At 37.2% G+C, this 24,056-nt stretch overlaps 1 protein-coding gene across 3 annotated transcripts in view; it reads left to right on the forward strand.

Annotated features, from left to right (window-relative positions):
• LOC144053130 (FYVE, RhoGEF and PH domain-containing protein 4-like) overlaps positions 1–24,056 on the forward strand; it is a 58,616-nt gene that overhangs the window by 26,156 nt on the left and 8,404 nt on the right. For 2 of the 3 annotated variants that reach the window (XM_077567225.1, XM_077567224.1), the window contains exons 2-5: positions 3,355–3,438; positions 14,952–15,104; positions 17,085–17,283; positions 21,131–21,554. In XM_077567225.1, the coding sequence (XP_077423351.1) occupies positions 3,355–3,438; positions 14,952–15,104; positions 17,085–17,283; positions 21,131–21,554 (860 nt within the window). Of the gene's footprint in view, positions 1–3,354; positions 3,439–14,951; positions 15,105–17,084; positions 17,284–18,654; positions 19,841–21,130; positions 21,555–24,056 lie in introns of those variants that run through there. The other variant, XM_077567226.1, reaches the window with a different exon arrangement.

Raw genomic sequence — 24,056 nt, forward strand, 5'->3', positions numbered from 1 at the left:
AGGTGTGTTTTAACACGAAATTGCCACACAGTTCATTTAGCGTGTTCTTGAAGGAAGGTATAAATTAGGAATTAAAATCGTTTTCATTGAACTTAGCGAACGTAGTAATTTGGTAGGCTTGCAAAGCGTGGTCTCTCTGAGGAACTGTTGTGTACACTCTCCAAACTTAGGTCGTTGCATTCTATTAATTCACCACTAGATGATACTAAATTCTACACACTGTCTCTTTAATACAGTTAGCATTTGACTACTGAGTACTTTTAAGATAGATGACAGTGTGTTCCAAGGTACAAATTCAGGTATACCAAAGACACCCTGCAATCAATGTTATAGCATCACATGATTATTTTTCATTAAGTGTGGATTTCAACGTTGGGTTTTTGAGCTGAAAATGTTTGTCAAATTGATCCAATAAAATCCTAATACACGATTCAAAGGTTCTGTGTTTATACTCTATAGATTGTGCAAGTTTACCATATGTTGTGTGTGTATGGTATTTATGTATTGTAGAAATTGATTCTGCGTAATTGCTATAGTTTACTTGCAGTGATGCTAATTGACTTACTCAGAAAAGGAAAAACTGGTTTGAATTTGATTAAAATGTCAATTGATTTGACAAATAATGTTTGTCATCAACAGAATAGTTTTCCCACAATGCCGCTTTTGTGTCTCTCACAGCCGTGTTATCATTTCATCAAGGTTGACATTCAGCTAAAGGTTGCGTAATGGTAATGATTCATCTGAAGACCATAACTCCACGGTTTTGTTTAGTTTTTGTTTTTTCTACTTTCATACCTTGTACGTCTCACTGCTGACGACATGGTGACACTTCCCAGATTTAAGGAAACACGTGTGCGGTGATGCTGGTCACTTTTCCGAGCATTTGGTGCAAGGGTCACACTTTTAGTTTGTAGGTTCTTTTTTGATGCAAATGTTCTAATAATATGCACGTGTAAGCAGCTTTCATGTATTTATAGCATAATAAAGACATTTATAGTGTGTGTGTTTGTGGATGTGCATGTAAACAGCGGGATGCCATTCATGAGGAGTCCAGATGGCCGATGGAGAAAGCTCCAGTTTAATCCCTGAGCCAGAATATTATACCCACTTCTTTACACACACGTGCACACATACACACACACACACACACACTATGATGCTAGGTCATCATTATTTTTGACAGTCCACTTTTCTTGTCCCCAATCTTACATGTATCATTTTTAAAAACAAGAGACTTTCATGTATTTTCCAAGTACTGCATAGCAAATCCAGATGAATAATTCTGCTATACTTGCGCCCACATTCCAAAAACATATTTCTTGGTGTAAATTAAGACTAATTAAATTCCCCACAGGTGTAAATGTGAGTGTGAATTGTTTGTCTTTATCTGCCATACGATTGGCTCACGGCCGGTTCGGAGTCTCACCGCCTCTCACCCAAAGGCAACTGAGATCGGCTCTGGCTCACCCTTGTGAGGAGAAGCGGTACTAAAAATGGATGGGTCAGATTGGATTACTCGTATAACAAGTTTTGAGTAGATTAGATTGTAGAATAGGTGAAAATAACTGATGAACCACCGGACAACAATTATGCCACGATCCAGCGACTATCAAAGGTGACAAATTCAGGTACAGAAAAAAAAAAAAAACTGCCACAGTTTGGCTTATAAATAATTTCCCTGGTAGCTCGTTTACATGCCAATTAGAAGCAGCGGGGGCTAAAGCCAAACTGCTCGCTGCAGTGTTTTTACTTTCTGGACCTGGATTTGAAACCTCTGGCGGCGATTATGCAAAAATCGAAAATCTTCTGTGATAGATTACGATATGTTCAGTGAAGAAGGAAAAACACATTAGAAACACATTAAACATACAAATATCGAAGATAATAAAATAAATAATTAAAAATGTAAGAAATAAATAAATAAAATATATTTATTATTTATTATCTTCCCACTTTTATGTTAACAAAAGTATAAAAAATTAGGAAAAAAAATATTGTACATTTTATTGTAAATTTTGATATAAATTGAGATATAAAATGTGCAATTAATTTGTGATTAATTGTGAGTTAATTATTGAAGTCATACGATTAATTACGATTAAAAAACACACCTGACACCTTTAAAATAAATAGATAAATACTCAGCTGACTCAGTCACAGTCCTTGACATAGCGGAAACAGAAATTGGTTCCAAATGCGAAATTGACAATGCACCCGTTTTATACACCGAGCGCACGGACGCCTGTCTATGAAAATGGTGCCTAAATCAGGGGTGTCAAACGTATGGCCCGCCAAGGGGTTTAATCCGGTCTGCGAGATGATCTTGTAAAGTAAAGGAAAAAAAAGAGTAATGTCAGACCAATTAATCAGACATCCAAAATCAAAACATTTAATTTTGTAATTTTATAAGCAATCCTCAGATGAGCAATGCAACTTGTACACAGAATTATTGACAAATTAATTATTTTACACACAACCTAAAGTTACGGTTAGTTGAAAAAAAACAAGAACAAATAAAAATATAGACTAACTTAAATCAAACATAAATGTGCTGAATACGACACACTTTTAGTTACTGGTAACACAAACACATGACATGGATTAATACTCCTTTGAGCCCCTCATTGTTTTTAATGCTATTTTCCCTTTAATCTTTTATGTGCATAATAACGGGCTGTGTATAATGATTGTTATCTGTCCCCATAGACGATGCCCTACATATCCCAGACAGGCTAATTAGTTTGGGTCTCCAAAGGCTGTTGCTTTATTTTCTCCAAGTAAACAAGTTAACTTCTGATTGGAGTTAACAGAAACCTCTCCAGTTTTCCCATTTTTTCAATGGGATGCCTGTGGACTGTAAAGGCCAGATTTGATTGTGTGTATGTGATGTGTATTTATAAATAGATAAAGTAAAATAAAAATAAAGGAAATGTTTCTGTTTAGGTAGGTGTCTATCAGCATGGTGCATGTTGAATAATGCTCTTGTCCATTCTTTCTTACAAAAGAAGAATATATAATATATATCATGATGATGTTGATTTTGATATATACTGTATACATTTTTTTTTTTTTGCTAGTGTTGGGGCATACAGTGGTTTAAACCACTTAAATGACTTTCTGAAATGTGACTGTTACTCAAAATTTGATGTAAACATTTTCTGCTAATTTTTGTTATGAAATTTTTGACTTAGTTGAAGAATTTTGACTTGTTATATATAGCTTATTAGGCCACGGACATACTTTTCTAGCTCCTAAATAACGCGCCCCGTAAATTAAAATGCGTTTGATACCTCTGCTCTACTGAAATGTAGGTTGTGTCATTGTAACGGTGAATTCTGTCTGATGTGGTTGCAGAAAGCAACGATGATGTGGTATGTTTCCAGTCCACGTGTGCTGATGAAGAAGCCTGCGTGCCCGTGAAAATCGAGCCCTCCAAAGGTAAGCTGCATCACCCACTCTCACCTTGCATATGTTTTTTTTAAAGTCAGTTTTAACTACTATACAAATATGAGCGGATTCTATAAATACAAATGGATACATGCAGACCCTTTGAATTATTAGCTTTTTTAAAAGTTTGGCCAAAGAAAATATAGTATTGCTTCTCAAAGGAAACTCAAGGTTTTCAAATAAATTAGTTGGAGTGCATTTATTTATGTTAAGTCGAATTTTCTTGGTGAGATGTTGTGTTACTGCAAGCTCTGCTGAGCATTGTTTGTCCATTTGTTTATCTCTCTTTCAACCTGCACTATATTAAGTTCCAACTGAGCTTTTTTCAACACCACAAACATAGAAGACATGTAATCTATCTATCTATCTATTGTTGTGGAGTAGATCTTTTCCTCCGCGTGTTTGTTTTCTTTCGGGTAGTGAGGATGTTGGTTATCTCGATACAGGCTGGAGATCGATGAACAGTTCCTTCAAAGCTTTTATTTCTACAGAATATTCCGGGCACAAGTGAGTTACAGACAATGGCTGCAGCCTCTCACAAGTGCGAAGATTACAGAGGATTTACAATATTCTTATACTATCTTGAAGGGCTGTACCACACAGTTTCCAGTAAACAGTTCAACCGGAGTTGACCGGACCTACACGATAACATTCAAGGACACTATTCAGACACAAAACAAAAGCCCATTTGAGGAATAGAGGAGGTTTTTCAGTCATGACTGCACCTGGCAGAAATTGCGATAACTCACAAAAATGCATCCGCAGAACAAAGCTCTACTGAGGAAATAAGGAAATTAAAACAGTTACAGTATGACTAAATCTGGGCAGAAAACCCTCTTCACTATCTATCTAGATAGATAGCTTGATAGCCTGCTAGCTAGCCAGCTAGATAGCCTGCTAGATAGTATACAGCAGCATTTAGTATGTCGTCAAGTGTTTCATCTCTCTGCTCAATGTTTTCATCCTTGACTTGCTTCATTCTTGTCTAACATTTTTGCTTTTGTTCCCGTCTTCTCTCTGTGAAACTGGTGCGCATCGCAGTCTCCACCTCTCCCAGCCTCATTCACCTGTCTGTTCCTTTTCCTCTTTCATTGCATTCTTCCTGATTTTGATGCTACTGTTACTGTTGTAGCTCCTTTTTTTTTTTTTTTCTTCTGTTGTAGCTCCTGACAGTGCCGAAATGATGCACGTCTAATCTGACGTTGTCTCCTGGATTAGAAAATAAAGCAGGGTTAATCTGAACAAAGTCTGGTGGTAGTCCCCATGCCGGGTGTTAATGGTGATGTGCCACACTTTCTATACCACACACACACACACAGTTCTGGTGGATACAACAAAAGCTTCACATAAAGCCAGATGGGACACACGCCCCCCTAATCCCATAGGGAGATGTAGGGCATCAGAGAATGATAGAACCCAGTTCCAATGGATGTATTTTATGGATTGATGCATTTTTATGTGACAATAGGAGGATCCTTTGTTGACATTTTTTAGCGCATGCGCGGGTGGCCGTGTGGCGGACTGTATAGAAACACCATACACAAAGAAAGTTAGCGGGCGACAACAAGCAGCACACTTTATTCTTTATTTATTTTTGGGAAATGCAGTGACTTTAATACAGTGACACATGTCTTGGGATTTGAGAATGTCAATGGCGTTTCTAGTTAACAACTAAATATCACATCTTACAAAATTCTTCTTTTCAAATCCAGTCTTGGACAAACATGCAGTCATGTTACGTAGCATTAGCATACTAGCATTGTAGCACCTTTAATGCAGCTGTCAGGATAGGATTTAACAACTATAACTACTACGTACACAAGTGAGGTCGGCAGGTATCAAAACACAGATGAAGAATGCAACATTCATTCGGATAAGATGAACAAGATGTGGACACTCAAGTATAAAACTAGGCACAAAAATAAATGTTGTCTCATTTATAGGAATCCATCACACAATTCTGATACTCGTTACGCTGGACGGCTTTTTCTTTAGCCTTCTCATTTACAGATGCAGGATTGCCCATTTCAAGACGAGGAAAAAGTCAGGGTGGCTGTCGATCGCTTTGGAACGAACACCTGAATAAAACAAACAATATGACTCAGCGGATTTTATAATGCACAAACTCCATTTATTATATTTTTTAAATCCTCTCCAAATAACAAATCTATAGTCACAAGTACTTACCGGCAATAAAGTGAGCCTCACAAACTCGTCCGCATCAGTTGGAATCCAGGCTTTGACCGTCAAGTTATACCCCCCCCGGCTCGCAGCCATTTCTTTCATTTTTCGCGGCCCCTTTTGGTGGGAATGCGATAAAAAAAAACTTTTTTATCAGGCCCCCGAGGGGCCGTACAATTGATGGCACAACAAGAATGTTCCCGCTACTTTCTTTTCCATAATGAGGGCGCAAATTGTCTCGCTGTCGTTCTGTCTCTCCTACTGTATTTGGGCTCACTTGGTTTGTTTTGCTCTGCCTGACGCTCTTGCGCTTCCTATAGTGCGCCCCCTTGTGATCTGATGGATAAGCCGCACCTTGGTATTAGCTGCAGGGTCGAATGCAAGTGCAAAAAGTAGCAGCTTATAGTCCAAAAATTACTGTAACTGACCCTGGGACCTTATTGTCTAAGTTTAAAAAAAAAAAAAAAGATAATCTAAAAAGTTATTAAATAAACATTTGCTTGAAGACATTTCATCAAAAAAAGGAGTTAATTTGACTTTTAAAATGTATTTTACCTGTTAGTGGAAGTGAATATCGGCTCCAAATATCGGTCATTGGCCTCCTAGACAGTAAATAATTGGAATCGGTTTTGGTTTCCTTAGAAGAAAAAAATCATCTCTGAAAATGTATGGCAAATTTCTATTCTACTACTTTGTAGTTCCTGATCATAAAATGGCCACAAGAGGGCGGTCAATACTGGAATCGGCTGCTGTAGCGAGTACAGAAAACTTGAAATAAGGTCTGGTACTTGGTCTGATATTGATAAATGGCATCGCTACACACCCATCACTCGTTTTAACCATCTGAATCTAAGAACTTATTCAGGCTGAAAATAAATTAGTCTAAAATGCAGTGTGGCTTTGAAGTCATTTATATCTCCAGCCATTCATCTGTTCTTTAAAAAAAATTTGACCCAGACACATCTGAAGCAATATTTTATGACCGAAACCGAAAAGCAGCAGATGAGTGTGACTCATTTAATCTCATCTTTGAATCACTTTTAGATTCTGAAACAAATCAGACACAAATTGTGAGGATAGTTAAAAGCAGCAATTTATAGAAAGTGAACCTTGAAAAATTATTATCATTGCTTTTGTTTTCTTTTTTTCTTTTCAGTCATCATAAGTGTAAGTGTTTATTCGTGGGCATTTTATTGGGATGATTCGTATCACTGTTCAAGCTCTTAAACTCATTAGTTTGGCCTCTTTATCTCCAGACTCCATTTTTATGACAGTTAGCAGAGTTGCTTCTGGCCATTTATTTTTTTAGCACTATAACGTAGTCCACAACAAGATTTAGTTTATGGACATTTGTGACGTTAATGAATTACCTGAGTGGAAGGAATTACTAGAAGGGAAATGTCATAACCTGGCATTGCGTTATATATAATATATATAATATATATATATATATAATATATATATATATATATATATATATATATAAAATATATTATATATATATAATATATATATATATATATATATATATATATATATATATATATAATATATTATATATATTATATATATATATATATATATTATATATAAAGGCAAACATACATATGACAAGGATTATAATATGACCTTATAAATTAAATAAATGCATTTCTTTGAAGCAAAAAGGAAAGTTACCAATATATTTACACCCGCTATTCACAAGGAATAGCGACCGGGCAAGTCGGTATGTAATTGTCACCCATTATTGTAATATTTGTTTTTGATTCAAACGTGTTTCTTTATTTCTCGCTTTTGTTTGCGTTGTTTCCGCTGTCTTGTTTATTTTTGGCTTAGTATGTTTGCGCATGTAATTGGCCTGGGGACAGAAGGTGTGTGTTTGTGTGTGTGTGTGTGTGTGTGTGTGTGTGTGTTCTTGTATATGTTATCTTGTGAGGACCTTATTCTGGGATTTTACTATCTTTGTGGGGACATTTTGGCCGGTCCTCACAACTCAATACCTATTTTTGAGGCTCAACACTTGGTTTTAGAGTTTAGCTTTCAATTGGGTTTTGGTTGGGATTAGGGTTAGGATTAGGCAATCAATTATGATGGTTAAAGTTAGGGTAAGGGGCTAGGAAATGCATTATGTCAATGGGATGTCCCCACTAGGAATTAGGTGTAACTTGTGTTTGTGTGTGTGAGTGTGTTTATCCATTTTAAAGCCACTTGAAATTGAAGGTGTGTGAGTGAGAGTGAGGGAAGAAGGGAGGAGTCTGTTTGAGTTTCTTCACTCAGCGTCATTCTGCTGCCGCAGCACTGGTATAAACAACTCACAGGATTTAGAACATAAGAGCTCACTGAGGATACACACTAAAACAAGGTGATTTTTTTCTTCTTCCTGCACTATCTGGGTGAGTGAGCGCCATTGATCTTGAACAAATATTTTGTCAAAGACAGAGCACCTGTTTGCCACTTGGTTCTTGAGTGTGCTTTCCCCGCGCTTTTGCTGTCGTTACCATCTTCAACCTGCACTTTTCTACCTCAGCTCTGATGTAATAGTGAGTTTTCTGCTAAGACGTTGTGCGCACGAGACATTTTTGCGACTTGACCCGGAGTTGCATGCATCTGTAATCAACAAGCAGCACATTGTGACATTCCTTGTGGTGCGAGTGTGGCTGGTGGACGTGGCGTGAGGTCAAAGCGTGCAATTCAAGCTCCATGTGACGTCAACCATGGCAGCGAGGGACCAAAAGCACAGGTGTGCCTTTTTGTTTCCCAACTGGAGCTCTCTCACTTGAACTACGGGTCGGAAATTAAACCAGGACATTCTGGTCTATCGGGTGACAACACCTGAGGGAAATGATGTCATAAGTCGTTTTTAGCATTCGCCTGAGCAGATTTCCGGTAAGCTCACCTTGTTAAAGTTTGTCACGGTAAACCTTGATAACGCTTGCGTTTTTACAAAAAGGGTTGGTTGGTTAGGTGGCAATATCGTTTTTTTCCATGCAATTTGTTTATAGATTATACAGTAGCAGCATTACACAGTATAATTTGCCAATTAATTCAACAAAGGAGAAGTTATGTGATAATGTTTCTTTGTCACGTTGCCAGTAAACAAGAAATAAGATTTGAATCGTCTTTTGCAATCCACCGTCAAGTAAAATTCCACAATTCCCATCATTTATTGTAGGTTACCATAACTAAGCCTAAAGAGTAAGTCGACCCCCCCCCCCCCCCCCAAAAAAAAAAATCTCTACAATCATATGTTCTATCCACACGTTTTTATCCATTTTAGTTGTTACCTGGTTACCTTGAGCCCTGAGCAACCGTGATGTCATTTTCAGTCGACAGCAAATGGCCGCCCACTGAGATGGATAAAAAACGGTGGATTTTGCTGCTTAACTCATATTCCACAAACACAATATTAATCAGAATACCGATTAGTGTGGGCTCACACAACATAATAAATGGGCGGATGGGAGCCATATAAAGCGCTTTGAGCACCATATGATGTAGATAAAAGGGCTATATAAGTGCACTCCATTTAACATTTTATTGTAAGGAACATTTTGAGGTTGACTTCCCCTTTAACTCATTCACTGCCAATGACGGCTATAGACGTCAAAAATTAATTTGAACTATTCATATTAGTTTAACATTTTTTCCCACTTTTGTTAACAAGAGTATGAAAACCTAGAAAAAAAATATTGTACATTTAGAATTATAAAATGTGGGATTAATCGTGAGTTAACTGTTGAAGTCATGCGATTAATTACAATAAAAAAAATTAATCGCCTGACGGCCCTAATTTTTAATAATCTTTTCTTTAAAAAAAAATAAAAATATATATATATATATATATATATTTAAAAAAATGTCTAGGTTTTCATACTCTTGTCAACAAAAGTGGGAAAAAAGTTAAACTAATAGAAATAGTTCAAATGAATTTTTGACGTTTATAGGCGTCAATGGCAGTGAATGAGTTAACGTAAACAAGAAACCCAATAGGATATGAATTGTCTTTTGCAATCCACTGTGTATTTACATGATACATTTTGAGTTCTCAATGGACCTTATGTCCTTATGCACCGTTTAGGTACCACAACATTGGTTAGCAACCTTAAAGAACGGGAAGCGGTACAGAAACGATGGTAGAAACGCAAAAAGTAGATTTTAGATAGACCATACAGAACTCGCTAGGAGCTCTGGGCACCTTGCCAAGAGCACTCCTCATTTCTTTGCCTATGTACACGTTAGCAATTATTGCATTAGAAACCATCTTAGCACAGACTTTTGCATCTTCCAAAAGCAATAGGCCAGTTGTCATCGTAATAATGTCCAACCACAAGGTCAAAAACTAAGCTGAAGTTTGGCTCGACTCATTACCAATTATTAATACCATATTCACAAGGATCATTATTTTTCACAATCAAGAACCCCTTGCCTAGCACATGGTCCACCTTTTTTGGTAGTAAATATTTTCCAAGTTAACGAGACTCGGATGCAAGCAGCATTGCTCATTCCTGCAGTGCTGCACACCAAGGAGCTGAATCAAAGCGTTTCTGCAGGGTGGCTGGCGCTGCCTCCAGCTGGTATTAATTTACGGTGCACTCTGCCACTCAAGACAGGCTGCTTTTAATGAGAAGATGCTCAAATTGAGCAACGCAAGCGTCCCGGTAAAGATCTCGTGAGAGCTTTTATTAGTTAGACTGTCAGTGAAGTGTAACAAGCTGCATTTCATTGCACTATATTTGACCATTCGCCAAATGGATTTATTTCAAAATAACATTTTAGGTTAACCCATTCACTGCCATCGACGGCTATAGACGTCAACATTTTATTTAAACTATTTCTACTAGTTTAACATTTTTCCCACTTTTGTTAACAAGAGTATAAATACCTAGAATTTTTTTTTTATTGTATCAGAACACATATAAAATTTGTGATTAATCGTGAGTTAACTAGTGCAGTCATGCGATTAATTACGATTAAAAATTGTAATCGCCTGATGCCCCTAATTTTTAAAAATCTTTTCTTAAAAAAAAAAAAAATTAAATTAAAAAAATATTATTAAAAATTAGGGGCATCATCAGGTCATTAAAATTTGTAATCGTAATTAATCGCATGACTTCACGAGTTAACCTTTTAACTTTTTTTAACTTAAAAAAAAAAAATTTAAGAAAAGATTATTAAAAATTAGGGGCATCATCAGGTGATTAAAATTTGTAATCGTAATTAATTGCATGGCATCACGAGTTAACTCAAGATTAATCACAAATTTTATATCTGTTCTAAATGTACTACACACAAAAAATCTAGGCTTTTATACTCTTGTTAACAAAAATGGAGAATTTTTTTTTAACTAATTCAGTTCAAATAAATTTTTGACGTCTATTGCTGTCAATGGCAGTGACTGAGTTAATATATATTGCCAGGCTGATTATCATCCTGCTGAACTTTCTTTTAGTTAATCTTTTAAACTTTGCATTTATTGACATTGACTTGTTTTTGTATTTGCAAAAAGGCACAGTAGCGAAGCTTATTCTAACAGTAGTGTGGCTTACAGCTGCATAGCAGACTGGCGTGTGACGCTTTTAAAACCAACCTTCGGGGCTGTGATAGGCTCTCACCCCCTGCCATCCTTCAAGGTAAAAGTGGCTTGTGGAACACGGTCTACAGCTTGGCGCTCTCAATTGGATCCTGCATTAAAAAGTGTTGCATATTTTCTGGAGGTTTTCTCATGATCTCCCGATGTGACCGTGGGAGGCAAGAAGGGGCGAGCACTCATTCCTGAGGCTGTCTTCGGAATTGATCGGACGTTTCTGAGCCTTTTTTTTTTAAGACTCCGTTCTCCCAGACACAGCGTGGAGCTGTTTCCACTCAGACGGTGCTGTTGTCTTTAATTACGGTCAGAGTGTAAAAATAGTAACTGACTATATGATTCTGTGGCTTTTTTTTTTTTCTTCAGTTTCAGACATAGAAATTGACATAGAGGTTAGTATGCAGAAAATTCAAGAACATTTGCTTTGATTGACACTGAGGGTTATAAACACACTCATTTATTAAGTACTATGTACTGTATGTAAAGGTGAAAACCCATTGTTCTATATACTGTATGTGTCCAAAACTTGTTTTAGTTAATGTTGTGCAAAGGATGCAATATTTGATTTGCTTTACAAAGGAACTCAAGAGCTGTTGAATTTTATCCAGGGATGTTTGATACCATTTTTTTTTTCAAACCCATACATGTACTCAACTCTTGAGTAGTCACCGATACCAATACCAAATACAGATACCATACTTGGAGGGGGGGGAATGACAGATCATTTTAAAGAAGACATATTTCCCAATTTAGATTTTCCTTTAAAATTGCATGAAATTAAGGGGAAGGGAAGGTGCGTGATCCTCTGATCCCTAAATTAAGACCGATCTTGTCTGCTGATCTCATTTCCCTCCTCAGAAGTCTGAAAAAGTCAGCCACTGTCCTCTTCTGATGATTTTTTTTTTTTATTTGAGGGAACTGCATCTAATGCAATTAAAACGACTTGTTTGTTTTGTTTCACAGATATTGTTCCATGTTTTACAATAAAACAAGTTTGGAACATTGGCGGAAAATTTGGATCGTCAAAAATCACCAGACTTTTTAAAGGTCTTGGATCCATCCATGTTCAAAACCATGATGCCAAACCGCACAGTAGCTACATATCAATCTTTAAATAGACAGACTGAGTTAGAAGTTTGAAGACACCTACAGGACACACATTAGTGCTTGTGCATGCGCTTTGATCTTTCTTTTCTTCTAAAAGTAAGCCTACCATTATTTTTGTTTTTAATTGTTCCTTAAGACCACAAAAATAAGTCATTCCTAGTCGTGAAGTGTATATTGAGTGCACAGCTTGTGCATTCCATCATCTTTGAAGTCTCGGATATTGTTGGCTTTAGTTGACTAACTCTGGGTCCAGCCACTGAATGTAAAAAAAAAAAAAAAAAAAACTGGCCAAATATAGTAGTAGTGTATTAGCAAGCCTATAAAGTGTACTGAAGCATTCTTTGAAATTAGCTGCAATCCAGAGTTGATTAAACTCTGGTCCGACCAAACCTTGTTGTCTGGATATTTAAATAGATAACCACATTCCTGCACAAATCGAGACAACCGTCCACTAATTTTCTCTCTCACTTCCACCCAGAAAAGATTCGGGCTTTAGTGATAAAGGACTAACCTAAATGATAAGTTGTTTGACATTCTGTGGTTTGGATGCTTTTTAGGCTTTAAGATTCAGCTTCCACAAATAATCCAGCACACAGTGTTCATCCAAACAGGCAAGCAGAAAGCTACACGGATCTTGGCATCAAGCTCTATATAGTGTATTGATACCACTTGGTAACCGCACATCACCTTCAAGTGACTGACCACTTTACATGGGAAATATCTTGCTAAACAATGAGGTGGCTGTTGACTCGTACCATAAAGACGTGTGCGTATGCGAGATAAAGAACTCCGCACTAAATCAAGGCTACTGTTTAATGTGCCAGTCTGTGTGTGTCGCTCCATTACCTCACTGTTGTCTAGCTAAATAAATAGCAGTGCTGCACCAGCTGGTTGGATGGACCCTCACTGGATCATCAGCTGGACTATTAGCTAAATAGTCTCATCCAGGGTAGTTAGTTGGAATGGATTTTAGGCTATCCACGTCCTGTAGTGGAGAGTTTGTCACATCATGCACAATATGAACACAAGTCAAATATAAAGACACACCTCTTAATCTGCACTCATGAGATAATATATCAACATGCATTCATGTTTTTTTTTTGCGTTTTTTTTTTCAAGTTTGAGGGGTATATTTTTGTTCATTGATTGGTTTGGAAATGACTGCCTCATAGTCCATTCTGTAAACTCGTTCTTAACCAAATGCTGTTGTCATTAAAGAGCTGCACTCTGGAGGTCATTATAAATACTTGTTAGGGCTTGGGCTCACTTCTATGGTTTCCCCTGGTGCAAGGTCCAATAAGGGCCTTCTTGGATTGCTTTGGTGTGCGTACAAGCCATCAAGTGTGAGAAGTGAATGAATAAAAATCCCCACAGAAACACGGTTGTAGAGCCGATTATTTTAAGATGTAGGTGACCGTGATCAATATCAGTATCTTCTGCCCTAATGTGGCCATTTTATGATAAGGAACTAAAAGCGAAGATTATAATTAATTTAAAGCAAAATGCTATGTTGTGATATACAGGTCTTTCTTAAATCATTCACTGCCATTGACGACCATAGACGTCAAAAATAAATTTTAAGATTAGTTTAACATTTTTTCCCACTTTTTTTAACAAGAGTATGAAAACCTAGATTTTTTTTTATTGTATTAGAACAGATATAACATTTGTGATGAATCGTGAGTTAACTAGTGAAGTCATGCGATTAATTACGGTTAAAAGTTGTAATCGCCTGACGCAAAAAAAAAATTGTAATCGTAATTAATCCCATAACTTCACTAGTTAACTCACAATTAACTCATTCACTGCCACTGACGGCTATAGACGTAAAAAATTAATTTGAACTATTTCTATTAGTTTCACATTTTTTCCACATTTTAACAAATGTGGAAGAGTATGAAAACCTAGAAAAAAATGCTTTGTATATTTAGAAAATATATCTAGTGAAGTCATGTGAATAATTACAAAAAAAAAATTATAATCGCCTGATGACCCTAATTAAAAAAAAAAAAAAAGATTATTAAAAATTAGGGGCATCAGATGATTTTTTTTTTTATTGTAATTAATCACATGACTTCAATAGTTAACTTACGATTAATCACAGATTTGATTGACTGTTCTAAATGTACAATTAAAAAAAATCTAGATTTTCATACTCTTGTTAACAAAAGAAAAATGAATAGAAATAGCTCAAATTAATTTTTGACGTCTATAGCTGCCAATGGGAGTGAATGAGTTAATCACAAATTGTGTATCTGTTCTAAATGTACAAAAAAAGTTTTCATACTCTTGTTAACAAAAAATGAAGAAAAAAAAGTTAAACTAATAGAAATAGTTCAAATTAACATTTGACGTTTATAGCCATCAACGGCAGTGAATAAATTAAAAAAAAGAAAAGAAAACATTATTAAAAATTTGGGGCGTCGGGCGATTACAATTTGTAGCTGTCAATGGCAGTGAATGAGTTAAAAATGTTCTGCCTCTTTTTTTCCCCCAATTATGTATATAATTATGTATAAAAAGTACTATTGGTATCCATCAGTATTTGGTACTTGGTGACTACTCATACTGATATCAATACAGTAACTTTCTATTTTAATGATCACGCTTGCTTTCTCCTTGTGTCCTTCAGCTGTGGACAGTACTTCACCATGCAGGTCCACTAGTAACTCCAGCTTGCAGGCGTGTCTGAGTCGAGCAAGCAGTGCGGGCAGTGTGAAGAGCCAGACTGGGGTCAATGGAAGAAGTTCTGACAAGAGGCCGCTGTCACAGTCCAAACCACCAGGTACGCAATCATGGCCGATTTATGACTGCACTTATCTACATAGACATTCTGCACTTAGAGGTTATACAGTATATTTTGTAGAGTAAATTTTACTCTAAACCGAGTATATTTGGTCCCACTTTAAGGAAAGTATCATAGAATTTGCCTATCCTATAAATGTTTAGATTTATTTATTTTTTAAATAAAGTCACTCAAGGGTTGAGGAACAAACCCACAACTACAGGTTGGGCTACGGCCGATCTACTCCCTTAGCCATGCCGCTCCTACTGTGTGTTAGCATATCGCTCGTGTCAGCTGGAACAAAACGCATATTGTATAGAAATGTAGAAAATGTATATTAACTGAATGTCATGCAACAGTACCTCCAAGAGACCAAAAACGATATGTTTGGTCTCCTTTTGGATATCAGCAAACAGTAGGAATGGCATAGCTCAGATGGTAGAGTGGCAGTCACCCAAACTGAAGGTCATGAGTTTGTTTCATTAAACCTTGTGTAACTTTTTTTTTTAAATAAACTTGTAAAATGTATTCAGAAATCCTTCTAAAATGTACTTAGAATTTCTTAGTGAAAAAAACATTACTCGGTTTTTGTCGTGGCATAGGCCAATTTTCTCGTATATTAACTCATTCACTGCCATTAATTCATTAAAAAAAAAAAGATTATTTAAAATTAGGGGCAACAGGCAATAAAAATTGTAATTGTAATTAATCGCATGATTTCAATAGTTAACTCACGATTAATCACAAATTTTATATCTGTTTTAAATGTACAATAAAAAAATCTAGGTTTTCATACTCTTGTTAACAAAAGTGGAAAAAATGTTAAACAAATAGAAATAGTTTAAATTAATTTTTGACGTTTATAGTAGTGATGGGAAAATGAAGCTTCATGAAGCACTTGCGATACTTTTTGACTCCTCAAGATGGCACTCATGATTCAAAGATGCAATGCAAATGTAATAATTTTTTATTGCACTTGCCTTTATCTTTAAACCAAGAGCACCATCTAGAGGAGTCAAAAAGTATCGCAAATGAAGCTTCATTTTGCCATCACTAGTTTATAGCCATCAACGGCAGTGAATGAATTAAAAAAAGAAAAGAAAACATTATTAAAAATTTGGGGCGTCACGTGATTAAAATTTGTAATCATAATTAATCACATGACTGCAAAAATTTACCTTTACCTTACTAGTTAACTCACAATTAATCACACATTTTATAACATTTCTAGGTTTTCATACTTGTTAACAAAAGTGGATTTTTTTTAAACTAATAGAAATAGTTCAAATGAATTTTTGACGTCTATAGCCGTCAATGGCAGTGAATGAGTTAAAAATACATTTATTTATTTTTTTACTTTTTATTTTACCGTCTTCCAAGTGTAAATTGTACTCTGTTTAGAGTGGGACCAAATTGACTCTGTTTAGAGTAAAATGTACTCTACAAAATGTACTGTGTAGAAAAGACACAACCAATGCACTCACACTGTCTTATTTATGAAGTCATTGTTTTCATTTTAGGCATAACCTTTTTGTGTGTCATAACATCACTCATCGCATTTTCATCATCGTACTTCATACATCAGTCACATTATACAGTGTTAAGCCCACCCAGCGAAGGGAAGCGCTGAAAAGAGGAATCAAATGATGTAAGTTACTCTGATACCAGCAAACGTTGAACTTTGTTCCTCTTTTATTTTCCCTGGTTAATCATTCGACACAGATAAGACACTCAACGCTTCTTCTTTATACAGTTAATCATGCCAGACATTTAGCCTTCAAACGTGAGCTCTGATAAACACGTGACTCATAGCATGTTTTATTGAGTGGCTCTCCCAGGCCCTATATACGTTAATCACACAACAAGCAGTGCCCCCCTCAGGCCTCAATTTGCATTGCAGTGGTTGACCCCATCAGGAAATCCGCTGATAATGCGCCTCAGCAAAAGCCAGCATTATTTATTTTTATATTTTGTCCATAGTGCCTCCCAAGCCAGCACACCTTCAGAGCCCGGTGACGGAGCTCTCATCCCCGCTGGCTCACAACCAGAAACCCCATTTTAGACCAGGGATGGAGGAGGGAGGAGGTGGTGGAGGAGGAAGGGGGGCGACAAACCGGGAGAGAGTGAGAATCAAACACTCCAAAGTATCAGACCTCATCAGCCAATTTGAGGAGAACAGGTAGGAAGGAGCATTTTCCTCTCTTCTGCTGTGTGGGATCTGCAAGCATAGATCAAATCTATGTTCTGCCCGTGGTGATTCCAAATTTGAGCAAATAGTGAAGCCTCTCAATGATTCATTTCTTTCTGCTGGGAATAAGTGATTTAACTTGCTACATCTCGTTTCCTCCAATAACCTCACATTGTTCTAAAAAACAAAACAAAAACATACAGTAGTACTCTGTTTCGAAAGATTGTATTATGGTAATGAGTATAAAGACTGCTGGTTGGTTAACAACTGTGTTGTTTTACTATCCTGGAAAAATAATGGCAAAACATTATTACTGAGGAACAAATCATCAGAATTGCAGTGTTTCAAAAACCGTTTAGTTTACATGAAACGCAATTGTTTGTTTTTTGGGACATGAATTTTAGACTGTGGAGAAAGAGAAAGTGCCTTGTAGTCTTGCGATTCAGAATTAATTTTTTAGAGTCTTCAAGTTAAGTGAGACAAATTAAGCACTTGTAGCGTGCCGAGGGCGCTCTCGTGTATTTTAATCAGAAAATTGTATTTCATGTAGTTGTTCATTGTATTTAGTGTAGTCTTGTATGTTTTATGTACGGCGCTTGATTACAGCTGTGGTTGTTGTTAAAATGCTCTCGAAAGAAAGTTGAATGGAGAGTTGAGTTCATATGAAGCCTACAAGCTTTGAAGACATTGTTGCTTCAGTTGATCATGTCAAGTCAATTTGTATAGCCCTCAATCACAGGCCGCACTTCACAATGATCAATGAAATCCCCTCTTCCCCCTTGTCAAGTCATTGATTTCATTACAAGGATCATATAGGTTTGGGCCCATTACCGGTTTTAAAAAGTCATGGTTCAAATTACTGCTAATACTGATTGTAACTGGTAATAAGCTCCTCTTTTCTTTTTTGGAGGGAACGCCTAACCAGGGCACAATATGATTGGCTGCTTGCAAAATTGAATAAACAGGCCATTAATTGCGTCCAATTCACCTTTTCCCCCCTCCTTCTCCTGAGCAGTTACATACAGAGGAGGAAGGGAATGTAGTGAGGTTAGATGAGAAAAAAAAAAATCCACACATACTGTACACGTGTAGATGCCATTGTGTACTAGTTAGCCCCAAAGACAACATGAGTAGCCCATGGGCCTGCTCTAAAAAATAGCTCACTAGTGATGGGACACTGTGACTTGCTAAGAAGAAGGGAAACCGAAGAAGAATGTTAACATCAGTATTTATTTATTTATTTATTTCAACATAATATAGTACACATTTCTTAACTCATTCACTGCCATTGACGGCTACAGACGTCAAAAATTCATTTGAACTATTTCTATTAGTTTAAAATTTTGTTAACAAGAGTATGAAAACCTATATTTTTTTATTGTACATTTGGAACAGATATAAAATTTGTGATTAATTGTGAGTTAACTAGTGAAGTCATGCGATTAATTCCGATTAAAAAATATAATTGCCTGACGCCCCGAATTTTTAATAATGTTTTCTTTTCTTTTTTTAATTCATTCAATGCCGTTGATGGCTATAAACGTCAAAAAATAATTTAAACTATTTCTATTAGTTTAGATTTTTTTTATTGTACATTTAGAACAGATATAAAATTTGTGATTAATCGTGAGTTAACTATTGAAATCATGTGATTAATTACAATTAAAAAATGTAATTGCCTGTCGCCCCTAATTTTAAATAATATTTTTTTTTTTTTATGAATTTATGGATTTAATCTTTAAGTCGCGTCAGGCGATTAAATTATTATTATTATTTATTTTTTTTTTGCCCTGGAGATTTTTTATTTTTTTAATTCTAATAAATTGCATGACTTCAATAGTTAACTCACGATTAATCACACATTTTATATCTGTATTTCTAAAAAAAATATCTAGGTTTTCATACTCTTGTGTGAAAATGTGGAAAAAAATGTTAAACTTAGAGAAATAGTTCAAATGAATTTTTGACGTCTATAGCCGTCAATGGCAGTGAATGAGTTAATGTGCCAAATATTTTCTCCGTATTCTTCTTTCCCTCTCTCGCTGTCTCTCTCGCAATATTTTGTTCTCATTTATCATACCGTTAGAATATAGAATAACATTGACCCAGCCCACTGCATTAAGTGCCACAATCCAAGGAAATATTGGGATACAGCCAAATATGTTTTTTGTTTTTTTTCACCAAGTGGTCTGCAAGAGTATGACGAGTTGACAGTGTGCTCACATTGTACTGCTCAGTGTAGGCAATAACGCAGCTGTCATAATCGTGCCGACACCTTGAGATGGCACAAACGGAAAAACGTCGTCTTTCCCAACATTTCCGAAGACAAGGACCAAAAGCAGAAGTCCTGCCATCAAAGTGCTCTGACTGCCTCTGTGATGCTAGTTCAGACGAGGCCGCCGACAAGAACTGGGGAAGGGATTAGCGCACACGTTTACAGGTCAGCATTTGGCGAGGGGATGAAAGCAGATTTGAGAAGACGAGGGCACACCCGGCTCCTCATTCAGTTGTGGGAGGGCAGTTGGGACATGAAAACCAAGATGAAGAGGTATGGATCATTCAGCGGCACCGCTCTCATCCGTCATTTCATCACATTCTCTATCATCGTGCTGTCACAATATTTGAAGCAAACATGACGTGCTTGGATTTGGTTGCTAAACTCTTTTTTTAAGGTCAACAAAATTAGCTTACTAGAAGCACCACAGGTGTCCGGCTGACTCTGACTGTAGATTTGTAATCACTTTTAGTCCAAATTCTTTAGAACCTTTATTTTGGACTCAAGAATAAGCAGACAATTTGGTGCCGTTTAAAATGTCAAATTGCGTTAATCAGAGCGACTGGATGTGTCTTTTTTTTTTTTTTTCACTCGGGACCACTACAGCACTGCAGGGATTATCCCCCAAGACGTCCTGCTACTAGAGAGAGCGGCCTGCGGCTTCTGCGAACAAAATTAGCCTTCTAATCTGGTTGACATGGAATTTAACGGCTTCGAGACGAAGCTTCTACCTGCTTTTAAAACTCCCTTATGTATCTCATTTAATGTTTGCCGGTGGGGATTTTTCGCATGATTTTTCCGCTTGTTGTGTGCACAAAGCGGAATATTCAGTATTCTTTGCTCGCCCGAGAGGTAAGCGTGATGAAGTTTCATGTTTAAACGCAACAGGGGACAAGCGGTGTTGCGCCAGTGTGTTGTTCTTCCTCTATTTATACACGCTTCCTGTTTCTGCCGGACGTGCACAGTAACGGTGACCGCCTCCAAGAAAATGGTCATGGTTCGATTATGACGTTTTTGTTACTTTGCAGAAGTGTAAGGTATGAAGTGCTAATGTACAGGACTGTGAGGAATTTTTTGGGGGGTGGGGGCTATCACATTGAAACAGCTGTTGTCTGTGCAGGATGTAGAACAGCTGCATGTATATATTTGTATTTATTTTAGGCAACCCCCCCCCCCCCCATCTAATTCAAGTTTATAAAGCAAATGGTAATTATAAGTTGTGCAACCCGATTTGTAAGACAGGTGTGTGTAGAACTAGGACAGCTTTTACCTCTGGGGAGCGAGCTGCTCCTGTCCTCCTCATTACTGTACCTCAACGCGCACACACATAACATACACACACACACTCCCCCTGTGCCTCACACCAACCTCCCAAGGCAGAAGTCTAGAAGTCAGTGCAAGTTTTATTTTTAACCCGCATGCAAAGGCTCTCCACTTACTCTTCTCCCACTTCCTGATCGACAAGCCAGCTCGAACAGCTCCCGAACTAACGGTTCGTCTTTTTTTCTTTCTTTTTTTTTACTTCTCCCGGTCTTAATCAACTTGTCTGCTTTGCTCTCGCAGCAACACAGACAACAAGAGAGACAGCTCGCCGTTCAAACAGAGCAGCAGGTCGGCCAACTGCAGTCCGGCGCACCGGACCTCCCACAAGCTGGCGGAGGCCGCCAAGACTGAGGAGAATCACTCCACGGTGGAACTGGACTGCGTGTCGTCCCAACTGCAGGATGCTCACATACCCACGGCTAACGGGGTGCTAGCCCAGATGGAGCAGGACAAGGAGGCGGAGAAAAAGGCGTGCAATGGCCAAAACGGGAGAATAGACACGACCGAGCTGGTGAATGGAGATATGGGACGCACAGACAGGGGGGACGAGGACTCGAGTTCACGCACGGACAGGACTGGTTCTGAAAGCTCTCATGAGAATGAAGAGGGTGGGACTAACGCGGAACAGGAACATCCAAAAGAAGAGGCCAGGACAGAGCAGAAGGTGCGTGCAAAACTGCGGTTTGTAGTTGTCAATTCTTTGTTTGTCTGATTATGATGATGATGATGAATTGCAGTCGCCGACGTAAACAGCCCACAAGTATTCATGCGCAGTATTTGAATCAATAAAAGGTGCCTTTGAGACTTCCCCATTTCACTCCAAAAATGTGAGATTTTTAATTGAACTGCATATTCATTGTCCTTAGTGGATGTTGTGCTTTTATAGGGAGACATATTGATCAAGCTCCCTTAATTAACATCAAGAGGACAACATACAGTACATGCAAAAAAAAAAAAAGCATTTTATGAGCATGTGGTGGACCTTCACCTTTTTTAACTACTATCCAACAAATGTAACAGACATATTTTGATTTTCTGAAAAGTTTTTATATATTTTATATTCCACTATGACATAGTGGACATGCTGATCTTAATATCCAGCTACAAACATAATTAGGGGATGACTGTCGAATAGTTTTAGAATTTATGATTACATTTATTTTTCCCATTACTGTTTATTTGTGCTTATTTGGTATTCGCGATTAAGCAATACAAAAGCAAAAAAAAAGAAAAGAAGAAAGCTACTTCATAGGTAATGTGAAGGGCTACTACTATGATATACTCTTGTGAGGCTACGCCAATTAAACTTTAATTACACTGCACCTGCAAATAACTTATTTTAGTAACAGATGAAAGGGATACTTGTAGCCATTTTCATCAGTAAAAAGTTAATATTTTGTTCTGAATTCATTTGATAACTTGATTATTTTTCATGTGCAATTAAAACCTTAAAAAATATATATATTCCACTTGCTGTCAACTGAAGATGAGATCACCTGTGCTGAGGAAATAGGTAACGACAATCACGGCTCACCTGTTTTCTGGGTTTGGTCAGCAAACTGAGCCATGATTGGCCATTACCTACTTCCTCAGCACAGGTGATGTCATCTTCAGTCGACAGCAAGTGGCAAATTTTGTTTTTAAAGGTATTGGCTCTTTTCTGCACAACAAAACCACTTTTTACTTTAACTTTCGATCCACACTGTATACTAGTTTCTGCCGTCTTAATAGAAGATCATCCATTTGTTCTGTCTGCCTCTATAAGTCGCTGACATCGATAGACGAACAGAGATACATTGTTTCAGGGGTGGGCAAACTTGGTCCCCTGTGTGCTGGAGTCCTGCAGGTTTGAGAGGTTCCCCTCCTCTAACACAGCTGATTCCAATGAACAGGAGCATTATTAGGCTTATGCAGAGCTGGTTGATGAGCTGATCATATCAGGTGTGTTGGAGAAGGGAAAGATGCAAAGCCTGCAGGACTCCTGCCCTCGAGGACCAAGTTTGCCCACCCCTGCATTGTTTGTTATAAATGAATCATTTGATCATTTCCCCCAAAATGTGGCCGCAATATTCCTGTAAATACAGTATGTGCTGTATATTTGTCTGAATTCTAGTCAAATAAGCAAACAAAACAACACACAAGTCCAAAGTTTATTAGGTGATGCTTTGTTGGGATTGTTTGCTTTTCCCCTCTCAGTTATTGTTAGTTGTGTCTATGACTGTTTGCCTCACAATGCTTGTCTGTCGTGTTTTACTCTGTTATTTCCCTTCTTCCATATTTTCATTTCCTGTTGAGAGACACTGTCACCTTTGTGTCAATAACGCGCTCGAGTGCTACATGCTATGTTAGTACAAACTGTATGTGCAATCAATCGTTAGAGACTCATAATTGATTTAGTACAGTACAGTAAATATAACTAATGCTTCTTTTCACAACCGAATTCCTGGTGATCTGCTTTGTCTTTCTGTGAGTGCAGAGAGAATTGTGCATGCAAATTTATATATATATTTTTTGCACCATTTCTCCAAACTCATTGATATTTTTTTGGATTTTTTGGGGGGGAGGCACCCGTGGACAAAATTGTTGGTACACTTCTTTAATGAAAGGAAACCCCACAAATGCTCACTGAAATAACTTGAAAATGACAAAAGTATGGACTGAATTTTTTTGAGCTGTAAACAGTTCAGAGCTCACCAGTTTGTTCTCTCAAGTTGTCAGCCATTTTCCTCTTTTTAATATGTGCAACCGTAGTCACAGGAACAGCAAGCTACTTGGAGATGGTCTGATAGGCTTTTACTTGAATAGGCTTGTCTTTTGTTTTCTTTCTAATCTCCTTTTGCTTTTTTTGGTCCGGGTTCACTGTGGTGCCCATCCATGACACCAAATTTCAGATTACAAGTTTAAAGATACTTGTAATGCTAGCTAGAGGACATACCCTTGTTTAATATGTCCCTGTGGTCAACTTATTTTCTTTTCTTAGAGTACCATCAATTTTGTCCAGTTTCATTAGTTGTTTTTTAATGATTATGTTGAACAACAATTCAATAGCAATGTCAGATTTTCATTAATCAATTCCTAGTACATTCTTATTTATAATCACTGGTGTCAGTTTCAAGTTGTTTTTCAGTGATCATTGTGGGATTTCCTTTCCTAAATATAAATTTAT

The sequence above is a fragment of the Vanacampus margaritifer genome, chromosome 6, assembly GCF_051991255.1.
Source record: "Vanacampus margaritifer isolate UIUO_Vmar chromosome 6, RoL_Vmar_1.0, whole genome shotgun sequence".
Lineage (NCBI taxonomy): Eukaryota > Metazoa > Chordata > Actinopteri > Syngnathiformes > Syngnathidae > Vanacampus > Vanacampus margaritifer.